General features: G+C 42.2%; 2 protein-coding genes across 2 annotated transcripts; one reads left to right on the plus strand and one right to left on the minus strand.

Annotated features, from left to right (window-relative positions):
- Window positions 1–483: 483 nt before the first annotated feature.
- Window positions 484–5,194, minus strand: LOC119435570 (uncharacterized). The gene is made up of 2 exons (XM_049659869.1): window positions 4,633–5,194; window positions 484–3,179 (listed from the first exon to the last, which is right to left on the minus strand). The coding sequence occupies exons 1-2, from the start codon at window positions 5,038–5,040 to the stop codon at window positions 1,050–1,052; spliced, it is 2,538 nt and encodes an 845-aa protein (XP_049515826.1). The 5' UTR covers window positions 5,041–5,194; the 3' UTR covers window positions 484–1,049.
- On the plus strand, window positions 5,195–15,726 carry LOC125941982 (uncharacterized). Its single transcript, XM_049659870.1, has 6 exons — window positions 5,195–5,691; window positions 6,831–6,913; window positions 10,145–10,256; window positions 12,198–12,286; window positions 14,593–14,812; window positions 15,636–15,726. Exons 1-6 carry the CDS (start codon window positions 5,406–5,408, stop codon window positions 15,713–15,715), a joined length of 870 nt encoding a protein of 289 aa, XP_049515827.1. The 5' UTR covers window positions 5,195–5,405; the 3' UTR covers window positions 15,716–15,726.
- The last annotated feature ends 998 nt before the right edge of the window (window positions 15,727–16,724 follow it).

The following is a 16,724-nucleotide window of genomic DNA, read 5'->3' on the forward strand; positions in this document are numbered from 1 at the left end:
TAACTCGCGCAAACGGTTCCGGTTATTCCTTATGTACATGATCATCATCAGCCTATATTTATGTCCACTGCAGGACGAAGGCCTCTCCCTGTGATCTCCAATTACCGTTTATGGCGGCTGATTCCAACTTGCATCTGCAAATTTCCTAACTTCATCACCCCACCTAGTTTTCTGCCGTCCTCAACTGCACTTCCCTTCTCTCGGTATCCATTCTGTAACACTAATGGTCCACTGGTTATCCATCCTACGCATTACATGGCCTGCACGGATCCATTTCTTCCGCTTAATGTCAACTAGAATATCGGCTATCCCCGTTTGTTTTGTGATCCACACCGCTCTCTTCCTGTCTCTTAACGTTAGGCCTAACATTTTTCGTTCATTGCTCTTTGTGCGGTTCTTGTGTAGATAAGGTTGCCCATAATCTCAAAAAGTGGTCAGCAGAGCAGGTGTTAGATTGCTGTTCACAGCCCGAAACAAGCTAGATAGCATGTGTCGACAGGTCAATCGCGAGATCGAGGCCACAATAAGTTGCAAGAAGCATAGGCAGCCTTTTTTAAAAAAGTGTTGTGTATCCATTGTTTACAAGATCCCCCTGTCTTGTGGGCGTTTCTATATTGGACAAACTGGCCGGTGCATTAATGTACACATGGGTGAGCCCGCGAACAAAGTTAAAAAGAAGGCCACTGATAGTCAACTGTCACTGCATTGAATGCGACTGCGAGCCGTATTTCGAAAATCCGATTTTCTTATCAAAGCACCGAGATGAACGTGCTCGTCTTGGGTCAGGCCTATCACATCCACAGTAGTGGAGACGCATGTGTAAGCCTACCCTCCATTTTCCTTCTTTCAAAAGGAGATATCGTACCTGAGTTGCTAATTTGAAGTTTGAGTTTGCGCTTGCTCCTTGTGACTATATAGTGGCTGTCTGCTTATGTATGACGACCGAAGCAGACACATGTTGTTAGCAGAGCCCGTGTATGTGCTCTCCCTTTGTCCTGTTGTTCAGCGCCATTTCATTTTTTCGTAATCACTGTAACCAGACTGACATTTCAATTTGACTCTAACACATACTCCTCGTGAATTGCAGACAAGACTGTTTTTCCTGAGGAGTAAAGAACCATGCACTTTTTAATGTCCAATGCACTTACTATGGCATGGTCATTTGTTTCCTCAACAGAGGCAAAATAGACTGACTGGCAGTCAACCAAACAGGAAAGGAAAATGTCGACAACATGCAGTTTCTTGATTTTGAAGAACACACAAGAACATGACTGTTCATTACGATTTATAAAAATATTCACAACCTGTCCAAAGACACCTGCGCTAGAAACAACAAAAGAATTTTTTCGTCTGGACTTATCCTTTGCAGCTACGCAGTAAGTGAATGCGCCAACTGCTGCTTTCTGGTACATAATAGCGCTTCCTTGCTGGCTCCCCTTTCCGTACAGCACTACAGCTCCCTTTTGTGTGAACTTCCTCTTGAGGTTGTAGCCTTTAACTAGTGAATTAACAAGTGACCGCAGGTCGGCACTTTGCCACTTGTTATTCTTCGAGACAACTTGAGGAAGGGACATCAAGATCGCAAACTTCTCAACAATTTGCGCATGGGCGTACCTTGTGCCATTCACAAGGCGGAGTAGCCTCCCATTCATTGACTCGAAAGGGTATGCTGAGAAACCCCACAATGGCCCCCACTGGCTGACATGGTCTACCATGTGAAGAAGAATGTGTGCATTGTAAGACATGCACTCTCTTCCATACAGCTCTTGATAATCCTTCAAGAAGCGTACAAACAGCTTCTTAACTTCTGCAATTCTGTCCAGCGGAATGGATGGTTGCAAACAGAAGTGCATCAGTGCCACAAACATTGTCCAGTTTTTGTAATACTTTCTGGGTAGGAAACCCTTAAGGACGACTGGAGAAAAAAAAAGAAGCCAGTCACGCCATTCAGAAGCCTTCCAGAACTTCATTTCACGAAGCGAACGCGGCAGCCTAGTGGTTTCCCAGATTGGCGTCTGCTGGCTCAATCTTTGATCAATTTCCCCGAGATGTGATCCAAGACTAAATTCTGTTTGTCTTTTGTGGCTAAACCACATGAAAGTTGTAGTCCTAACAAATCCATTGCAGACTGCATGCATATAATCGACTACGAATGAACATGGAAATTTCAAAAATGCCATGAAAAACAAAACACTTGCACCCTTGATGCCGCAAGATGGCTCCCCCCTTCGATGTGCCTGTTCCACGTGTCTTTCGAAGCTGTTTTGTGTTCTTAGCCTCGGTGCTGCCTCTTCAATGGGATAAACCCGTGTGTGTCCTTTACCCTTGGCAATGACTTCTCCACTATGCTCACACCATGCACAGCCATGGGCACCGTTGAACTGTGTCATGTTCATGACAAGACAACGTGCAACAGTGTCAACAGTGCACGGGCCTGGGTATGCACGACATGTCTTAGCCATGCCACTCTTAGTTGTCCATGAAATTCCCTCAGAAGAAAGGCGGTTCATTGTGTCAACGTATGGCTTTAAAAATGCATTCATGTTTGGTTTACCAGAGCCAAACCACAGGCCAAAAAGCAGAAGCTTCTGGACCCTTTCTTTGAAGGGAAGTTCATTGACTTGGAGGAGCAAGGGCCACACGCTTTGACCAGATGATTTAAAAAGGGGCACACCATCTGTGTTCCATGTAAAAGATATGTCATCATCTGTCAGGGGCAAAGTGGCGTAACCTGTGCTCTGTGTGATGTCTGCAACATCATACGCAGGAGCCCTTCGGTTTTGTGGAAGCTTTCCACTCAATAAAATCTCTTTGATCTGGGCGTCAAGATCAAGAGTAAGGAAAAATGAGCCTGACTCTACAAGACTAGAAATCCTGTGCTGAGTAGTGCATTGCAAGCAAACTATATCAGCAGTGGCACATGGTAGTGAAACAAGGTACTCACTACATTTTGGACAACAAACATGTGTTGTACGTTCACATTCAAGCACAGAGGAGAAGTTCTTGAAGAAAAGATACTTCGTCTTTGGGAAAGTTGCGCCTTCCGGCAGGTGGGCATCGATAATTTTTAGAAGGCTCTCTGTTGCCTCCTTGGACGAATGATGTCGTAGACTGTGGGCCATCACCATAATCAGAGATTGGCCTTTTGAAATTTTGGCTTCCGGATAGAGTGGTACATCCTGGGAAAAAAATAAAAATATTTACACCATAGTGACAACTGATATTACCGCATATCCATAGACAACAACAGTATCAAAATTATGCTAGCATTATTGACTTGCTTGCAGTGCCGATTACCTTTTGCAAACCTTTACAGTTATAGATAATCATGAGTGCAAAACGTGTATGTAAACAAAAGTGTGACATCGACCAATTATGTGTAAAAATTAGCAATAGGTTTGTGTCACCTTTTAGATGTGTGCTTTTTCTTTTTTTATACAAAGACTGCTTTCTTAATAGGCAGCATTTCCTATTGGACAATGATGTCTAGGCAGTGCATTCACTGTAAATTATTTACATAGCTTTTCAATATTGTGTCACTCCCCTTGCATACCATGATGTATAAAACAGTCCTTCAAACTTTGTCTAACTACACATCTCTAATTTGCTACTACCACGCAGAGGAAAACTTCAGCTTTTTCACTGAAGCCTCTCCCATATGCTGTTTTGCAACTCAGGTGCAATGCCACCAAAGCTAGAACAACTTTCCGCACTGCCTACATTTGTAACAAAAATGGTGCTTGTGAGAGTACGCCGACCTATGCATGGAGGTGCACAACAACACTGATGATGGCGACGTCATTCAGGTGCCTCAACAACAATACCTGATCTTGAACTTTAACATGGATACATACAAACATATAAAAACCCAATTCGATGGAAAAACAGTGCCGCAGTAACTCAATAAGTAAGAGCATTGCATGGGAAATGTGAAGACAAGGGTTTATAAGCACCTGCGGCCATTTGCTCTTTTTATCTATTTTCATTTATACCATTTATTTAAAGAATTCTCACTTAAATTAAACTACAAATAATTTCGCTTATGTGTTCCTTGCTGTCACTGCATGTTGGCTTGTTACAAAAAGGCATCGTCATCCATAGAACTTAACATTGCTCTATCTTTTTAAATACTAGACAGAAGCACTGAAGGTGGCAGTCTGATTTAAGCTGTACCAGGGCAACAATGACGCATGTTTCTCTCGTATTGCAATTGTAACGCGAAAATGGTAAATTTCACACACGCAGGTCATATATATTAGGAATCTAAAATGTTGCTTCTTAGACGTGCAATAATAATTTTAAAAAACACCGCGCTTTCTAGGCACTGTGTTTGGTGCTTCAAATATAGCAGTAATATTTCTATTTGTATAATATTCTTTTCGGCCCGGCGACATTCACAATAGGCGCTGCAGCCAATCGATTCCGCGTCGTGTTTAGTAGCTCAATGCTACTGTTATAGGACACGACCATTTGCATATATACGCTCAATTATATTATCGCACAGACTTCAATGCTGTACGATATCAAGTTTTTCACTTTAAAATCGTGTTTTGAGTGCACGTGGTACCCTCTGTCAAAAGCAGTATGAACACATGGCAAGGCACTAAAACTTGAACTTGCTTAGATACTAACCAGTTCATTTTCTTCCTGTTGAGATTCCTCCGGTCCTTGGTCGCTTTCCTCGTCGGCGGTCGATGAGCTGTCCCGATAACTGCAGTCACATGGCTCCGTGCTTGCAACGTCACCGTCCTCGCTGTCTAAACATGCACCGCTGTTAAGGCTGCGTTCGCGCAAGCCGTCTTCGTGAGAGTTCGACAGGTTGAGTGGACTGGCTGCTAATGTTACAGAAGCGAGTGCACTTTCTTCGCTTAAATGACCTAGCGTGTTCTCGTCGCTCTCAGAACCGCCGGGACTACTGCCGACTTCGTCGGGGACAACCTGGCTTGACGATTCAGCGGCTTTCCTTCTACATCTCGTGCGGGCCGGGACGCCTACTAAAGCGTCATATAGATACGCCTTGTATCTCTTTCTTTTAGGCATCTCCGCAGACAATCTCTTCCGCAAAACACTGAATTCTAGCACCGCAAGCACCTCGACCAACTGCACTAATCCAAAGTATCCAGCGCTTGCAGATGGTACGACGGTACAAAAAGCATTTGCTTGGTTGTGCTTGGCTATGCTTGGCTAATAAAAATGTGTTTGCTGAAAATATTTTTACTTTATAATTTCTATCTTTTTAAGAATCTCTGCTAAAAAAAATAGTGAGATATAGGTGATGTTCACACCGCAATCCTCAGAGACAGCTTCGACAGTGTATCAAAAAATAATCTCGAGTTATCATGGTTTTAAGCTGCCGCCGGTTGTTCGAAAATTAGGTTTATCCAATCCAATCCAGTCATTTTTAAATGGAAAGCGCATATAAGATGGACGCCACCAGCAAGGTCCCCAGAGTTTCTGCCAGCGTAATTTTCTACGTGTCACTTCAAAACTGCAACATGAAGCACGTCCTCGTGAAATGGGAGACCGAGGACACGTGGGACGTGTATCCTGTGAAGAGCATCGCCGATGTAGCAATTGGAATGGAGCTGCTTCGGGACCCGGCCAGCGCGCTACAAAAATTTCGGGATGTCGTTGTCGACATCGTGTGGCAGCCTGGTAAGCCACCAGCACCTGCCAGGATTCTAGCTGTTGGTAAGTAGAACTACAAAATGTCGTAGAACGTTATAGCCGCGGAAAGAGATCTTCCGTAGAACTAAAATGCGTGGTGCGATGTGTGCACTTCTACCACGCCGCAAGCTAGGTGTGAGGAAATCTTGAAATTATTTGATTTTCACTGCTGGAGAATTATCCGTGCTTGGCAAATTTTGATGTTTTTATGCCCTTCTGTTGGCAAGCGTGGGATTTGGCACGTGGTATTGTTGCGCACGTGGTATTTTTACCTATAATTGAGGCAATTGGCATTTTGAGGAATTTTGCATTGTGTGTTGCGTCCTGTCATTTTACATTTCTCTGACCTCGTGTATTTGTGCAGCAGGTCAGTTTTCGCGTGTCCCGTGTTTCACTAAGTTTTGCGCCCACTCGGCTTCGCACCCGCAAGCCAGTACCTAAATGTAATATTCTACCTGCTTTTCTCTTCATTTTTTTTCTTTTTCGTTTTCTTAACCATGCTGATGAGAGCTGTAGCACTGTTTCTAGCAGTTAGCTAGCACGTGCAAGGGTCACGTGGCCGATTCTGTTTTGCACGTGTTAGCTGAATAGGCAAGCTGAGTGGTAGGCCAGAACACACATTTTTTAACTATATTTCACATGAAGTAGAAAAGGTCTGTAAAATGGTAAAACTCTCTCGCCATGTACAGTTCACTTTTCGAGCGCATTTTATGCAATATTTTTTTTTATTTCCTTCCACTTATGTACTTAAACGTCGCATATGACTGGCATAGGGATCATTTGTGTGTAGAAGGCACTGTACCTTACAACATGATTCATTCTTGATCTTTGTCTACAAGGCTACTAGTTTAGAAATGTTTAGCGTTTGCAGCGTTGGTCTTCTTATGCAGCCAGTAGCAGCAACTGCCCACTTCAGTGTAGATGCTTTTTGTTTTAATTGGTGCCAGCACATTTTAACATGCATCATTAAAGACCTGTAATATCCAGCTTACTGTGTAAAATGTGGACAGCTTCTTATGAAGTACATGCACACAATAGTATAGAAATTGTCAGCCAGAAACAATAGTATTAAAATTTGCCAAAGAAAGGCATTTGTTTTTGTGCACCAGCAAACCATTCACTATCATCGCAACTTGCATTGTTCTCTGCTTGCATGTTTACAGGAAGTCAGGCCTCCATGGAAAAAAAAAGAAACAGGCTGGCACTGGAGGCTGCCGAGACTGACAGCTCAGCCACTGGTGCAAAGGTAAATGTCGGTTCTTACTTTAAATAGAATTTCCAAGTAACTGAGCTTTAATATGTTTGTAACCTGCACACTAACAAGCTTAGAAGTCAATTGTTAGCTTGCTTTCTTGGAGTGTAATTCAGGGTTCTGGCATTGTCTTTCTTTTTTGTTTTTAACCTGATGGCTGTTTGTTTCCCAAAACTATTTCATATATAACCTTTCTTTCCTCACTGCATTAGATTATGTTGAGTAAAATGTTATTGTCGGGACACGCCTACATCTTTTTTAAAGCAAAGTCCTACTATGTATGAAACTCTGCTCTTGGAACCACTGTGTGCACATTTTTGTCTGCAGCTATATCGTGATACTATTGGTGTGCTCTGTTGATATTGAAGGCTTCGATTCTGAAAGAGTGACTTCTGCCAGCTGCTAACCACTCTCACTCTACAATGACCCACTCATCTACCACGTATCTCTTTCATGGGAAATTTCGTGAAAAGTGCTGCTATACATGCATTTTCTCAAGCAGAAATAGTAGTCTAACAACGACTATGAAGGTGCAGTATAGTTCATGAAACATTGCAAATGCACTTGTGCCACTTTTCACATGTACAGGGGTAGTACAATTGCATCAATAGTGCCCAAGTGCTACATTTGCTACTTGCTGCGCCAAAACCATCAAAAAATGCCTTGGATTGCGCCAAAGTTGCTCCAAAACACTAAGCGCGACCAACACTGGTTCGTGTTTACGCCAACTTGAGAGGAAAGTGGTGGCTAGCTTTGTAGCCTGGGTTTTGTAACTTCATCTTCAGTATATCGCAAGTTGCCACTGTTGTCAAGTATCATGTTGTAGAGTGTTCTGCTGCATTCATGTGCAGTAACGTGCACCCATATTAGTGCTCCCATGTTTTTTGTTTTCTCATGCCCCTATAAGGTGCATATCTTCATACTTAGCCCGTGAGATATGCATGATCATTTCTGCCACTGGGGACGGTAGACAAAATGAACTTTGGTTTGGTCACCCACGCCATTGGAAGACATCTTGGTCCTTTTAAATGACTGTCATGTTTCTACTATTGATGCCATATGTTTATGTATTTTTGTCTCTTGTTTCACTTGCAGCAGTGCGAACATATGTTGTAAAATATGAATGCGAACAGCTTCGAATGGACTGCATGTTGCCTGCAAGGAACACTGTAGCAACGCACATGCCACATTTGAGTCTAGGTGCATGCAGTTTCGTGTTATTTGAATTGCCCGTGTGCATATGACATCGCGTGGCCTTGCTGCAAAGCTTGGCCACGTGATTTCATAGAGCCATGACAACAAAAATTTTAATGTGGAAATGAAAACAGACAGAAGCGAAGTGCGTGGACATATTTCTGCTGATCGAGAGTGATACGCATGAAAGTACTGACTGAAAGCCTGATTAGGTTGATAACATACCATGAATAATTCTTTTTGGTGTTAATAATGCACATGTTGGCAATGTCGATAAATGGATTAATTATAGCGGCAAGCAGGCCCGGTCATTCACAGCATGAATACCACAGTGCACCACATTAGTCACTGTTCCACCGTAGAGCAGCATGCTTGTTAATTTGCCAAATCATTACAAATGGTCAGAAACGCGTTGGTTTGCAAAGCATTTGTAACAAATCATGGTTCAAATTATCAAAAGAATGCCTGCCGTGTGAGAAGCAAATCATCTAAACAGAGCTGCAGGATCGAATCCCGGCCACAGCGGCCGCATTTCGATGGGGGCGAAATGCGAAAACACCCGTGTACTTAGATTTAGGTGCACGTTAAAGAACCCCAGGTGGTCCAAATTTCCGGAGTCCCCCACTACGGCGTGCCTCGTAATCAGAACTGGTTTTGGCACGTAAAACCCCATAATTTAATTTTTTTTAGGTTTGCTGACATACTGGCATCACGTGGTTCCTACCAATACGCAGTGTGCAAGAATGCCTCTGGCATATGCTGGAGAGGCTGCGCATGTTGTAGCAGTCAGCGGGAGTTTCAGTTTGTGTTCAGGCATGGGACACTAAGCAATGGGAGAAGAACTGAAATAGCACTTGAAGTAACGTTTATGGTGTTTGAATAGAGGCAGTTTTTTTCCATTTAAATGTATACCACTGCAATAGAATCCCAAGTGCTGTTCAAGTTAGCCTTTGGTTCGAATTATGGGAGCTGTAATCATTGGGACTTCGCTGTATGAGGTAGACACTAGAAAGCGAAACATGGCAGTCTTTCATGCCCTCTAAAGTTGGATCTATGACTGTAAGGCAGTTTTTAAAAAGACTGCAGGGGAGTCCATCCCCCCCCCCCAAAAAAAAAGTAAGTGCTCATGGGAAATTTGCAACTACTTAATTAAGCTGCTCCAGATTGGAATATTCTGCTCCAAATTTGAAATTAGCCACTTCAAAATTGTCCTTCCGCCTCATAACCTCCTCCAAATTGAATATATTCTGCTCCAAAAATTCTTCCAAAACATTTTCTGTTTCACCTGCCCCACCCTTGCATGTATTATTGTGGAGAATTGAAACGCAAACAACGGAGAGCATGCCTGAAGCATAATTGATGGTACAGCATGTGCTGTTGGCCAGTCATCCTTGTCTACATGCACACGGCATATGGTTTTCGCACAGAATGTGAGGCTGCTTGCCCTACAGCCCTACTGTAATGTCACTGGGCCGATATTCTCCTATGCTTGTTTCCACGAGCAGCCCTGCACCCTGCATGGAAATTGCATGTGCACGTTGACAAGGATGGCTGGCTGACGGCACACACATACCTTCTGTTATACTTCAGACACGCACTCCGCTGTCTATATTTCAACTGTCCACAATAGTTCATGATTCAATGCAAGAGGGTAGGGAGCTAATAGCTACAGCCACATTATTCAGAGTGCATATTTTGTCTCATTGCTGTTGCTGGACAACATATGCTGGCTTTTCTGGCTGCCCACTTGAACATCATGATCGTATGAATGGGAATATGTTGTACAGTTTGAATGGCCAAACACCATAATTTAGAAAATCCTCGTGCGTATTCACATATTAAAGTGTTGGCAAATTCAACATACTGATTCATGGTATATGTGTAATAATGTAAAGAAAATGCATTTTGGGTCACGAGATTACTGTGTAACAGACATTTGCCTGGAAAATTTATGCTCTCACAAGCTATTGACGCGAGTGTGAGTAATAATGTTGTGTGTGCTTACACTAATAATGTTGTGTATGCTTGCAGCGAACATGTGACCACTTGGAACAAATAGAAAGTCTGCAGAACACAGTGGAAAGCCTGCAAGAAGAGCTTCGCGAGACTCGGGCTGAGCTCGCCCAAGCACGGCAGTGTATTGGTGAGTGCACATTTACCGATAAATGTTGTAGCAAGATTAACTTCTTTTGTAAGAAAGTCCTGCAGTTCGCTAATGTAGTGTAGGCTTTTAAATTAAATCGGGGCACAGTCCTCAGATCTCTCTGCAATTCCTCCAGTTCCTGTACTGATGTCACAAATGCTGTGCATGTAATAAGTTACAAGCCATATTCTATTTTCAATCTATCTAAATATTCCAATCTTAGCAGTAAGATAGGGCACATCACGTTGCTGTACAATGATGTATGCAGGGTGTCCCAACTATCATGCACCAATATTTAAATATATGCAAATGCCATGTACAACAATGTAATGTTGTTTGCTGCCGCTTGGAGATACTCGGTCTATTCTTTGCATTCCGCTTGATTATATTATAATTCGACGAAAAGTGTCAATGCGAACATTGTAGAGCAACATGAAAAACTCCCAATACAGCTTTCTATTGCTCAACACGTGCTACATAAAAGTTTTTTTGAGCATGAAAGAAGCCCACGAATAGACGCACAGTGCCTCGAGTGGCCAGTCACGCAACAATTTTGCGTGTATTCACGGGCGTCTTTAACGCTCAACGAAACTTTTATGTAGCACATGTTGAGCAACAGAAAGCTGTATCGGGAGTTTTTCATGTTGCTCTACAATGTTCGCATTGACACTTTTCGTCGAATTATAATATTGGAGATGTTGATTAAGACTATGTAATTAAGCTGACTGCAAGGAATAGACCGACTATCTCCAAGTGACGGCAAACAACATTACCTTCTTGTACATGGCATTTGCATATTTTTAAATCTTGGTGCATGATAGTTGGGATACCCTGTATAAATGAGCACGTGGAAATTTTCTAAGCGTTGGTTGCTAGAGTGCTCCTGTGTGTGTGTGTGTGTGTGTGTGTGTGTGTGTGTGTATGTCTCACTCTGATTGTCTTTCCAGCATACCCCAGCACAGTATTTTTTTGAGTGTGCTTGTGTATTCGTATGTGTGTGAGTCAGTAGTGACAAATGTTTCTTTGCTTCTAAGGAAGATATACCCTCGGCTATTCAGGTGCACCATGGAAGCCACCATGTAATTTTTGTCGGAGCAATTGTTCAGCTCACTTTGGCGGTGCGCTGCTACACGAGAAAGAAGTGCTCTTTTAAATTGATGGCCATGGCGACCGAGAGTCAGATGGGAAAGCATATAATTATTAAAATAAAAATGTGTGCACGAAAACAGTTTATTATTGTTAGAAACAACATTTACAATCCACCTTTATAAGCGCCGGCAATGACGGCAACTTGACCAGCAACAGTCAAAACGACTCGATCCGCGAAACAACTGCGCAGTCATTATCCAGCGTGGTCGTGAACAACCTGAGAGTGAGAGTAGTTTTTTTGCTGTTCTTGCTGTTTTTTGCGGTGTGGCACATTTTATTACATTGTAACGTTAGCAATTTAAAACAATGTTATTAGAAATTAATCCTGCATTGCTCTAATCTAAGCATTGCTAACGAGGCTACACACTTCGCCGGCCCGAATTGAGTTCGCCGAACACACTCGCCGGCGAGTGCACTCTGCATCACGTGTCACTAAGCGTTCCCGTGTGGCAGCCTGCGAATGACACTAGCCGCGAAGTGCACTCGCTCAAAGTGCACTTTACTTTGCCCGTGTGGCACGGGTATATGTTATTAGTGGTACATCACGGCAGTGCAACACATTCATCACGTGGTGCATGCTCTTTCGAGAACTCCGTCAGATTTCTGTGTCAGCACCACTTATTTTGTAGTTTTGCTTCCTGTTATGGGTTATTCTGTTTTCTCTAAAGCTTTTTTCTATTTCTTAAAGTCAAGCTATTGCACAATTGGCAAATGGCAGAAATGTCCGATTGTACAGCTACCTGAAGTGCCCTTTCTATGACACACTCTTCATATTACTCCATTTTTTTGAAGATGCTGCAAAAATGGTCAAGCGACTTAAGCACTTGATAGACAAGGCTGGCACTCCTGCAGAGGCTGTTGGCGTTGCACCGGCCCCAAAAGTAAGCAATTTTGTATTCTGTTGACAGATAAATGTTTCTAACAGGTGTAATTGTGCAGTTAGGATGACATTATGGAGAGTAATTTGAAAGTCGTTCCAGCTTTTAATGTAGGGCAATTATTATTTAAGAATGTTCTTTCAGAGCCACTGCTAAAGCAGTGGCTGACATCGGGACAGGTGAAAGCTGATAATCCACTAATCAACTGAGCTCACTTAACTTTCACAATTAGAATTAGATGGCTTATTGCAATAGCAAAATGGAATTTAGATCTAAAAATTCTTATTCCTCCTGCTGTTGTAATATGACAAGTTGGGCTGTCTGTGCATGTAAAGCCGACTCTGAGGCTGAGCACAAACAGCCATTCCCTTGCGCATACGTCACTCAGTAGCAGGAAGCCAGGTCGCTGCTCAAGTGGCTAGCTTTGTTCAAAACAGCACCATCCTTCAATGTCTGTTCATTGTCTCTGTTTAGCATTGCCATGGTTACAATGGCTAGTTGGTTTTCGGCTGCTGAAAATGTTCACACGGTCACTCCTTGCGTAGCTGTGAACACATATGCCCATTTCGTTGTGTATGTATGAAGCTGCGCATCCCTATTGACATGTGCCTTCAAATTCCTGTGATTACAAGCATATTCATTTGCTTTCCGACAGCAGGACCTGCAGGTTCACAAAGACGACATTCTTCCACTGGCATTAAGCGATTTGCCACTAATGCTCTCGTGTATATGGAAACGAAGTCTCAATTGTAGGATAAATTGCAGCTTCATCAGGACACAATCCCACTACAAGGAACAGACATTTCTGCCTTAAAGTTCTGTTCTTTATTATTATGCACTGCCTGTACACATGTGGTGTTTTGGCATCTATCTAGTAACTGTTTTGAAAAGCTCCTTCCACCATGGCCAAGCTATGCCTCTTCATACTGTAGATAGCTATACTCTCCATCTCGCGCATAGCAGGCAGCACTACAAAAGCTAACGAGACTTCTCTTGCTGTTTACATTCATGACGAAATGGTGCATCACATATGAAAGTTATAGGTATGTGACATGTAAGTCTGTGTAACATTACGTGCCATACTTTTGTCTCGGTATATGCAAAATTTTATATGAACTGTCTCACACCTTAACCTATTTAGTACCACAAACGAGCAGAATGACATGTTTTGCAATCGGCAGTGCCAGAACACCACTTGTGCTTGTGATTAAATCATTGTATGTCTTATATCAAAATACAAAAATGCACAAACATTGCACGATTCAACTTAGCTTTACGTCTATCACTTGTAGTCATTCTTCTGAAAAAAAGCGTCTCCCTAGAAGTGGGACTTCTATGACCACACTACTTGCTTAGCTTATGCAGCATTGCTTGCTTAGTAAGAAATGGAGTATAATCACTTGAGCAGTGTAATGCTGATGGTGGTGTGCTGGTTTCATGCAGCTGAGTTAACACTTCCTAGTTATGTCTCCTCAAGGACATGGCTGCTTGCACTAATGAACCTCCTAGCGAAGGTTTTCTGTAATCGCAATTTCTGATATCTAAATGCTGATGTACAAACCGCTTGCTTCAATTTCTTATTGGGATGAGCTGTCTAAAATTTAATTTTCGCTCATAATTGCAATATTTATCTAATTTCACCTGTCTTCTGATGACTAATAATGCCATGGTTCTACCTTGACAAACCTAATATGAAATTAGTTCATTGAAGCCCAATGTCAGTGGAAGCTATCAGTAACTATTAAAGGCTATGCTAGCTATAAAAATGCTGCTTGTGTTTGGGGTTTATTCACTTTGTAAGATGAAATTTTTATACACAAGTGCAGTCAGTGAATTGACAATTGCATGTCTGCAAGGGGAAGTCAGACAGTTGTATTCGAAGACAATTGCATCTTGTTTGATACTTCTAGTGAACTTGTGCCTCACTAATTAAGCTCAGCTTGACCCTTGGCCCACTACTTAATCAGGCTTGAAGCTTGTAATATCTGCTAGTTACTAGAATTGCACCAGAGCTCACCCTGTGTCATCCCTCGAGGGATAACCCAACAAAGAAATGACTCGCATGTGCCTAGATCTAAGCAGATGCATGTCATTCTTTTGCATTGAAGTTCCCGATACTTCCTAGTCTTAGGTGAAAGTGCACGACTTAGCACAATGCATGCATGTTATATGCATGCATTGGACTGCTTTGTTCCTTACACTGAATCGGCACGAAGCAGCTGCTGCTGTTTTTGCGAACCTCAGCCTATTTTCTAACCATTCCTTTATCAAAAGCTTATAAAATCTGCACATGTTCTATTGTTTCGCAGGTAGACATCGGTGACGGTGTGTACGTTGAAGAAGGCCTGCTTATGAGGCTGCGCCTGGATGCGAATAATTCAGGTTCACGGTTCGCGAGGGGCCTCCTTAAAGCTCTTTTTACAAAAGAAGAGCTTGAAGGGAGGTCCCTCTTTGGGCGGCCTTCGAATGCCCATAAAGGCCTTCCGCAGAAGGAGCCACTAGACTCCAGGAAGGTCAACGCCATATTGGGTATGTTTGTGACAAAAAAAAGGATCTTAATATTCTTTGCAGTTTTCAACAAACTTGTTTCATGGCAATTTCAGTGCTATGTTAGGGTAGTGCTTGCTTTCCAGGGAAAATTGCTATTAACCTGATTATAGTAGCATATTATAATAAAAGCTTTGCCAACTTAACTGGAAAACGGTCATTACTGTTGCCATAAGTGTTTTTGTGATTGAGGCTATGGTCTACAATAACCTGTCTCGCGGAAAGCTATGCTGTTTGGTGACAAGCTCACTTTGACGATGTCTGCCTGCACAGCAAAAGCATTTTATAATCTCGCTGTAGAACCTCCATAATGCCTGTTCAACTGCTTACATGTTGCTTGTATCATTTCTTGGTCCTTAAGTGCTCTCTTAAGTCAGCTCGTCTTTGTACTTGTGCCCAAGCAAAGCTGCGACACAGTTTCGACAGCCACTTTGCCTTTCCTAAGATAGTTCGCATGCATGAAACTTCCATGTACTGTTCACAATATGAATATGGAAGTTCATTAAACTGAAGTTGATTTGCAGGTTTTGTTTGTATATGACTATTGGTATGATAGAGCTTATGTGTCTTGCATCTCTAGGGGTTGCGCACATCCATCATTGTCTCAGCTCGTATGCACTAACTTAGCCATTTCATGCACTTTAGAAGGACTTTGCACAAATCAGATGAAGACGTTTAGAGCTCATAGGGTTGAAAGCTTGCATCTTGTGCACTTCCTTTCACAGAAACAGATGCATGGTGTGTTGCAATGTCAAAGTAATGAAACCAATGTATTGTCTTTTTTTTCTCTCTCTCTCTTGTCTAGGCTACACAACACGGCACTTCAATGTCCTGCCAGGACAGCTCAAGAACACATTGTCGTCACTTCTAGCCCGGGGATATTAAATGGATTAATTGCAAATTTAAACGTGTTTCTGTTGCATGCCACACCTAGCCACTTGGCAGCGTGTGACGCCTGCCTTTGTTTATTGCCTGCTTCTATGAAAAAACAATTTTATGTAGTCGCTATATACCTTACAATGGGCAGCATTTTAAAGTTTCTTGCCAAATGTCAAGCTAATGCACATTACATCATTACACACATTAAGTAACTTTCATTAAAGCTTGCATGCTATTCACTAAATTATTACTGTAGTCAGTTGATTGGTATATCTTATTTAAAACAGCAACAAATGTGTGTTACTTGGAACGTCGTTAGTGTTCACTGAAGTCCGACAACAGTTCTTGGACAGTTGCAAAGATTGCGATATATCTGTGGCCATTAGTCAACAGGATGTTACTAGCAAGTTGTTTGGGTGTACAAAGGTGGTTAATAAATAGTTGCTTCACAGTTTCTAGGAGCTACATAAAAATTTAATTCAGAGAAAAAAAAAGGTTTGTAAAGCTTAATTGCAATACATATATATATATATCCGTGGCCACTAGTTGACAGGATGTTACTAGCAAGTTGTTAGGACGTCAAAAAGTGGTTAATAAATAGTCGCTTCACAGATGACACATTCTACCAACAGAAGGTAATAAGCAGTCGGTAAGAATTTAATCGACATTTTATGTCTATTTTTCCAATTCAATATCGGTGGCCAATAGTCGGCAGGATGTTTGTACAAAGTTGTTGCAGTGTCTAAAGACGGTTTATTCAATGTCGATAAGTTCTAGTAACCTTTGTCTAAAGACGGTTTATTCAATGTTACTAAAAATTTTTGTAAGGGTGGCGCTCGTCAACACTCTCGAGATTAGCTTACACTAGACATAAATACCCAGAAAAGGTGAAGATTGGACAGGCGTCGCCGTAGCTCAGTTGGTAGTGCACTGGACGCGAAATTCGGAGTTCGTGGGTCGGATCCCACCGGCGGCGCATGGTTGTTTTTTCTTCTACTTTCTAATGATTTATTTC

This window comes from Dermacentor silvarum, unplaced genomic scaffold, assembly GCF_013339745.2.
Source record: "Dermacentor silvarum isolate Dsil-2018 unplaced genomic scaffold, BIME_Dsil_1.4 Seq7859, whole genome shotgun sequence".
In the NCBI taxonomy this organism is placed as follows: domain Eukaryota; kingdom Metazoa; phylum Arthropoda; class Arachnida; order Ixodida; family Ixodidae; genus Dermacentor; species Dermacentor silvarum.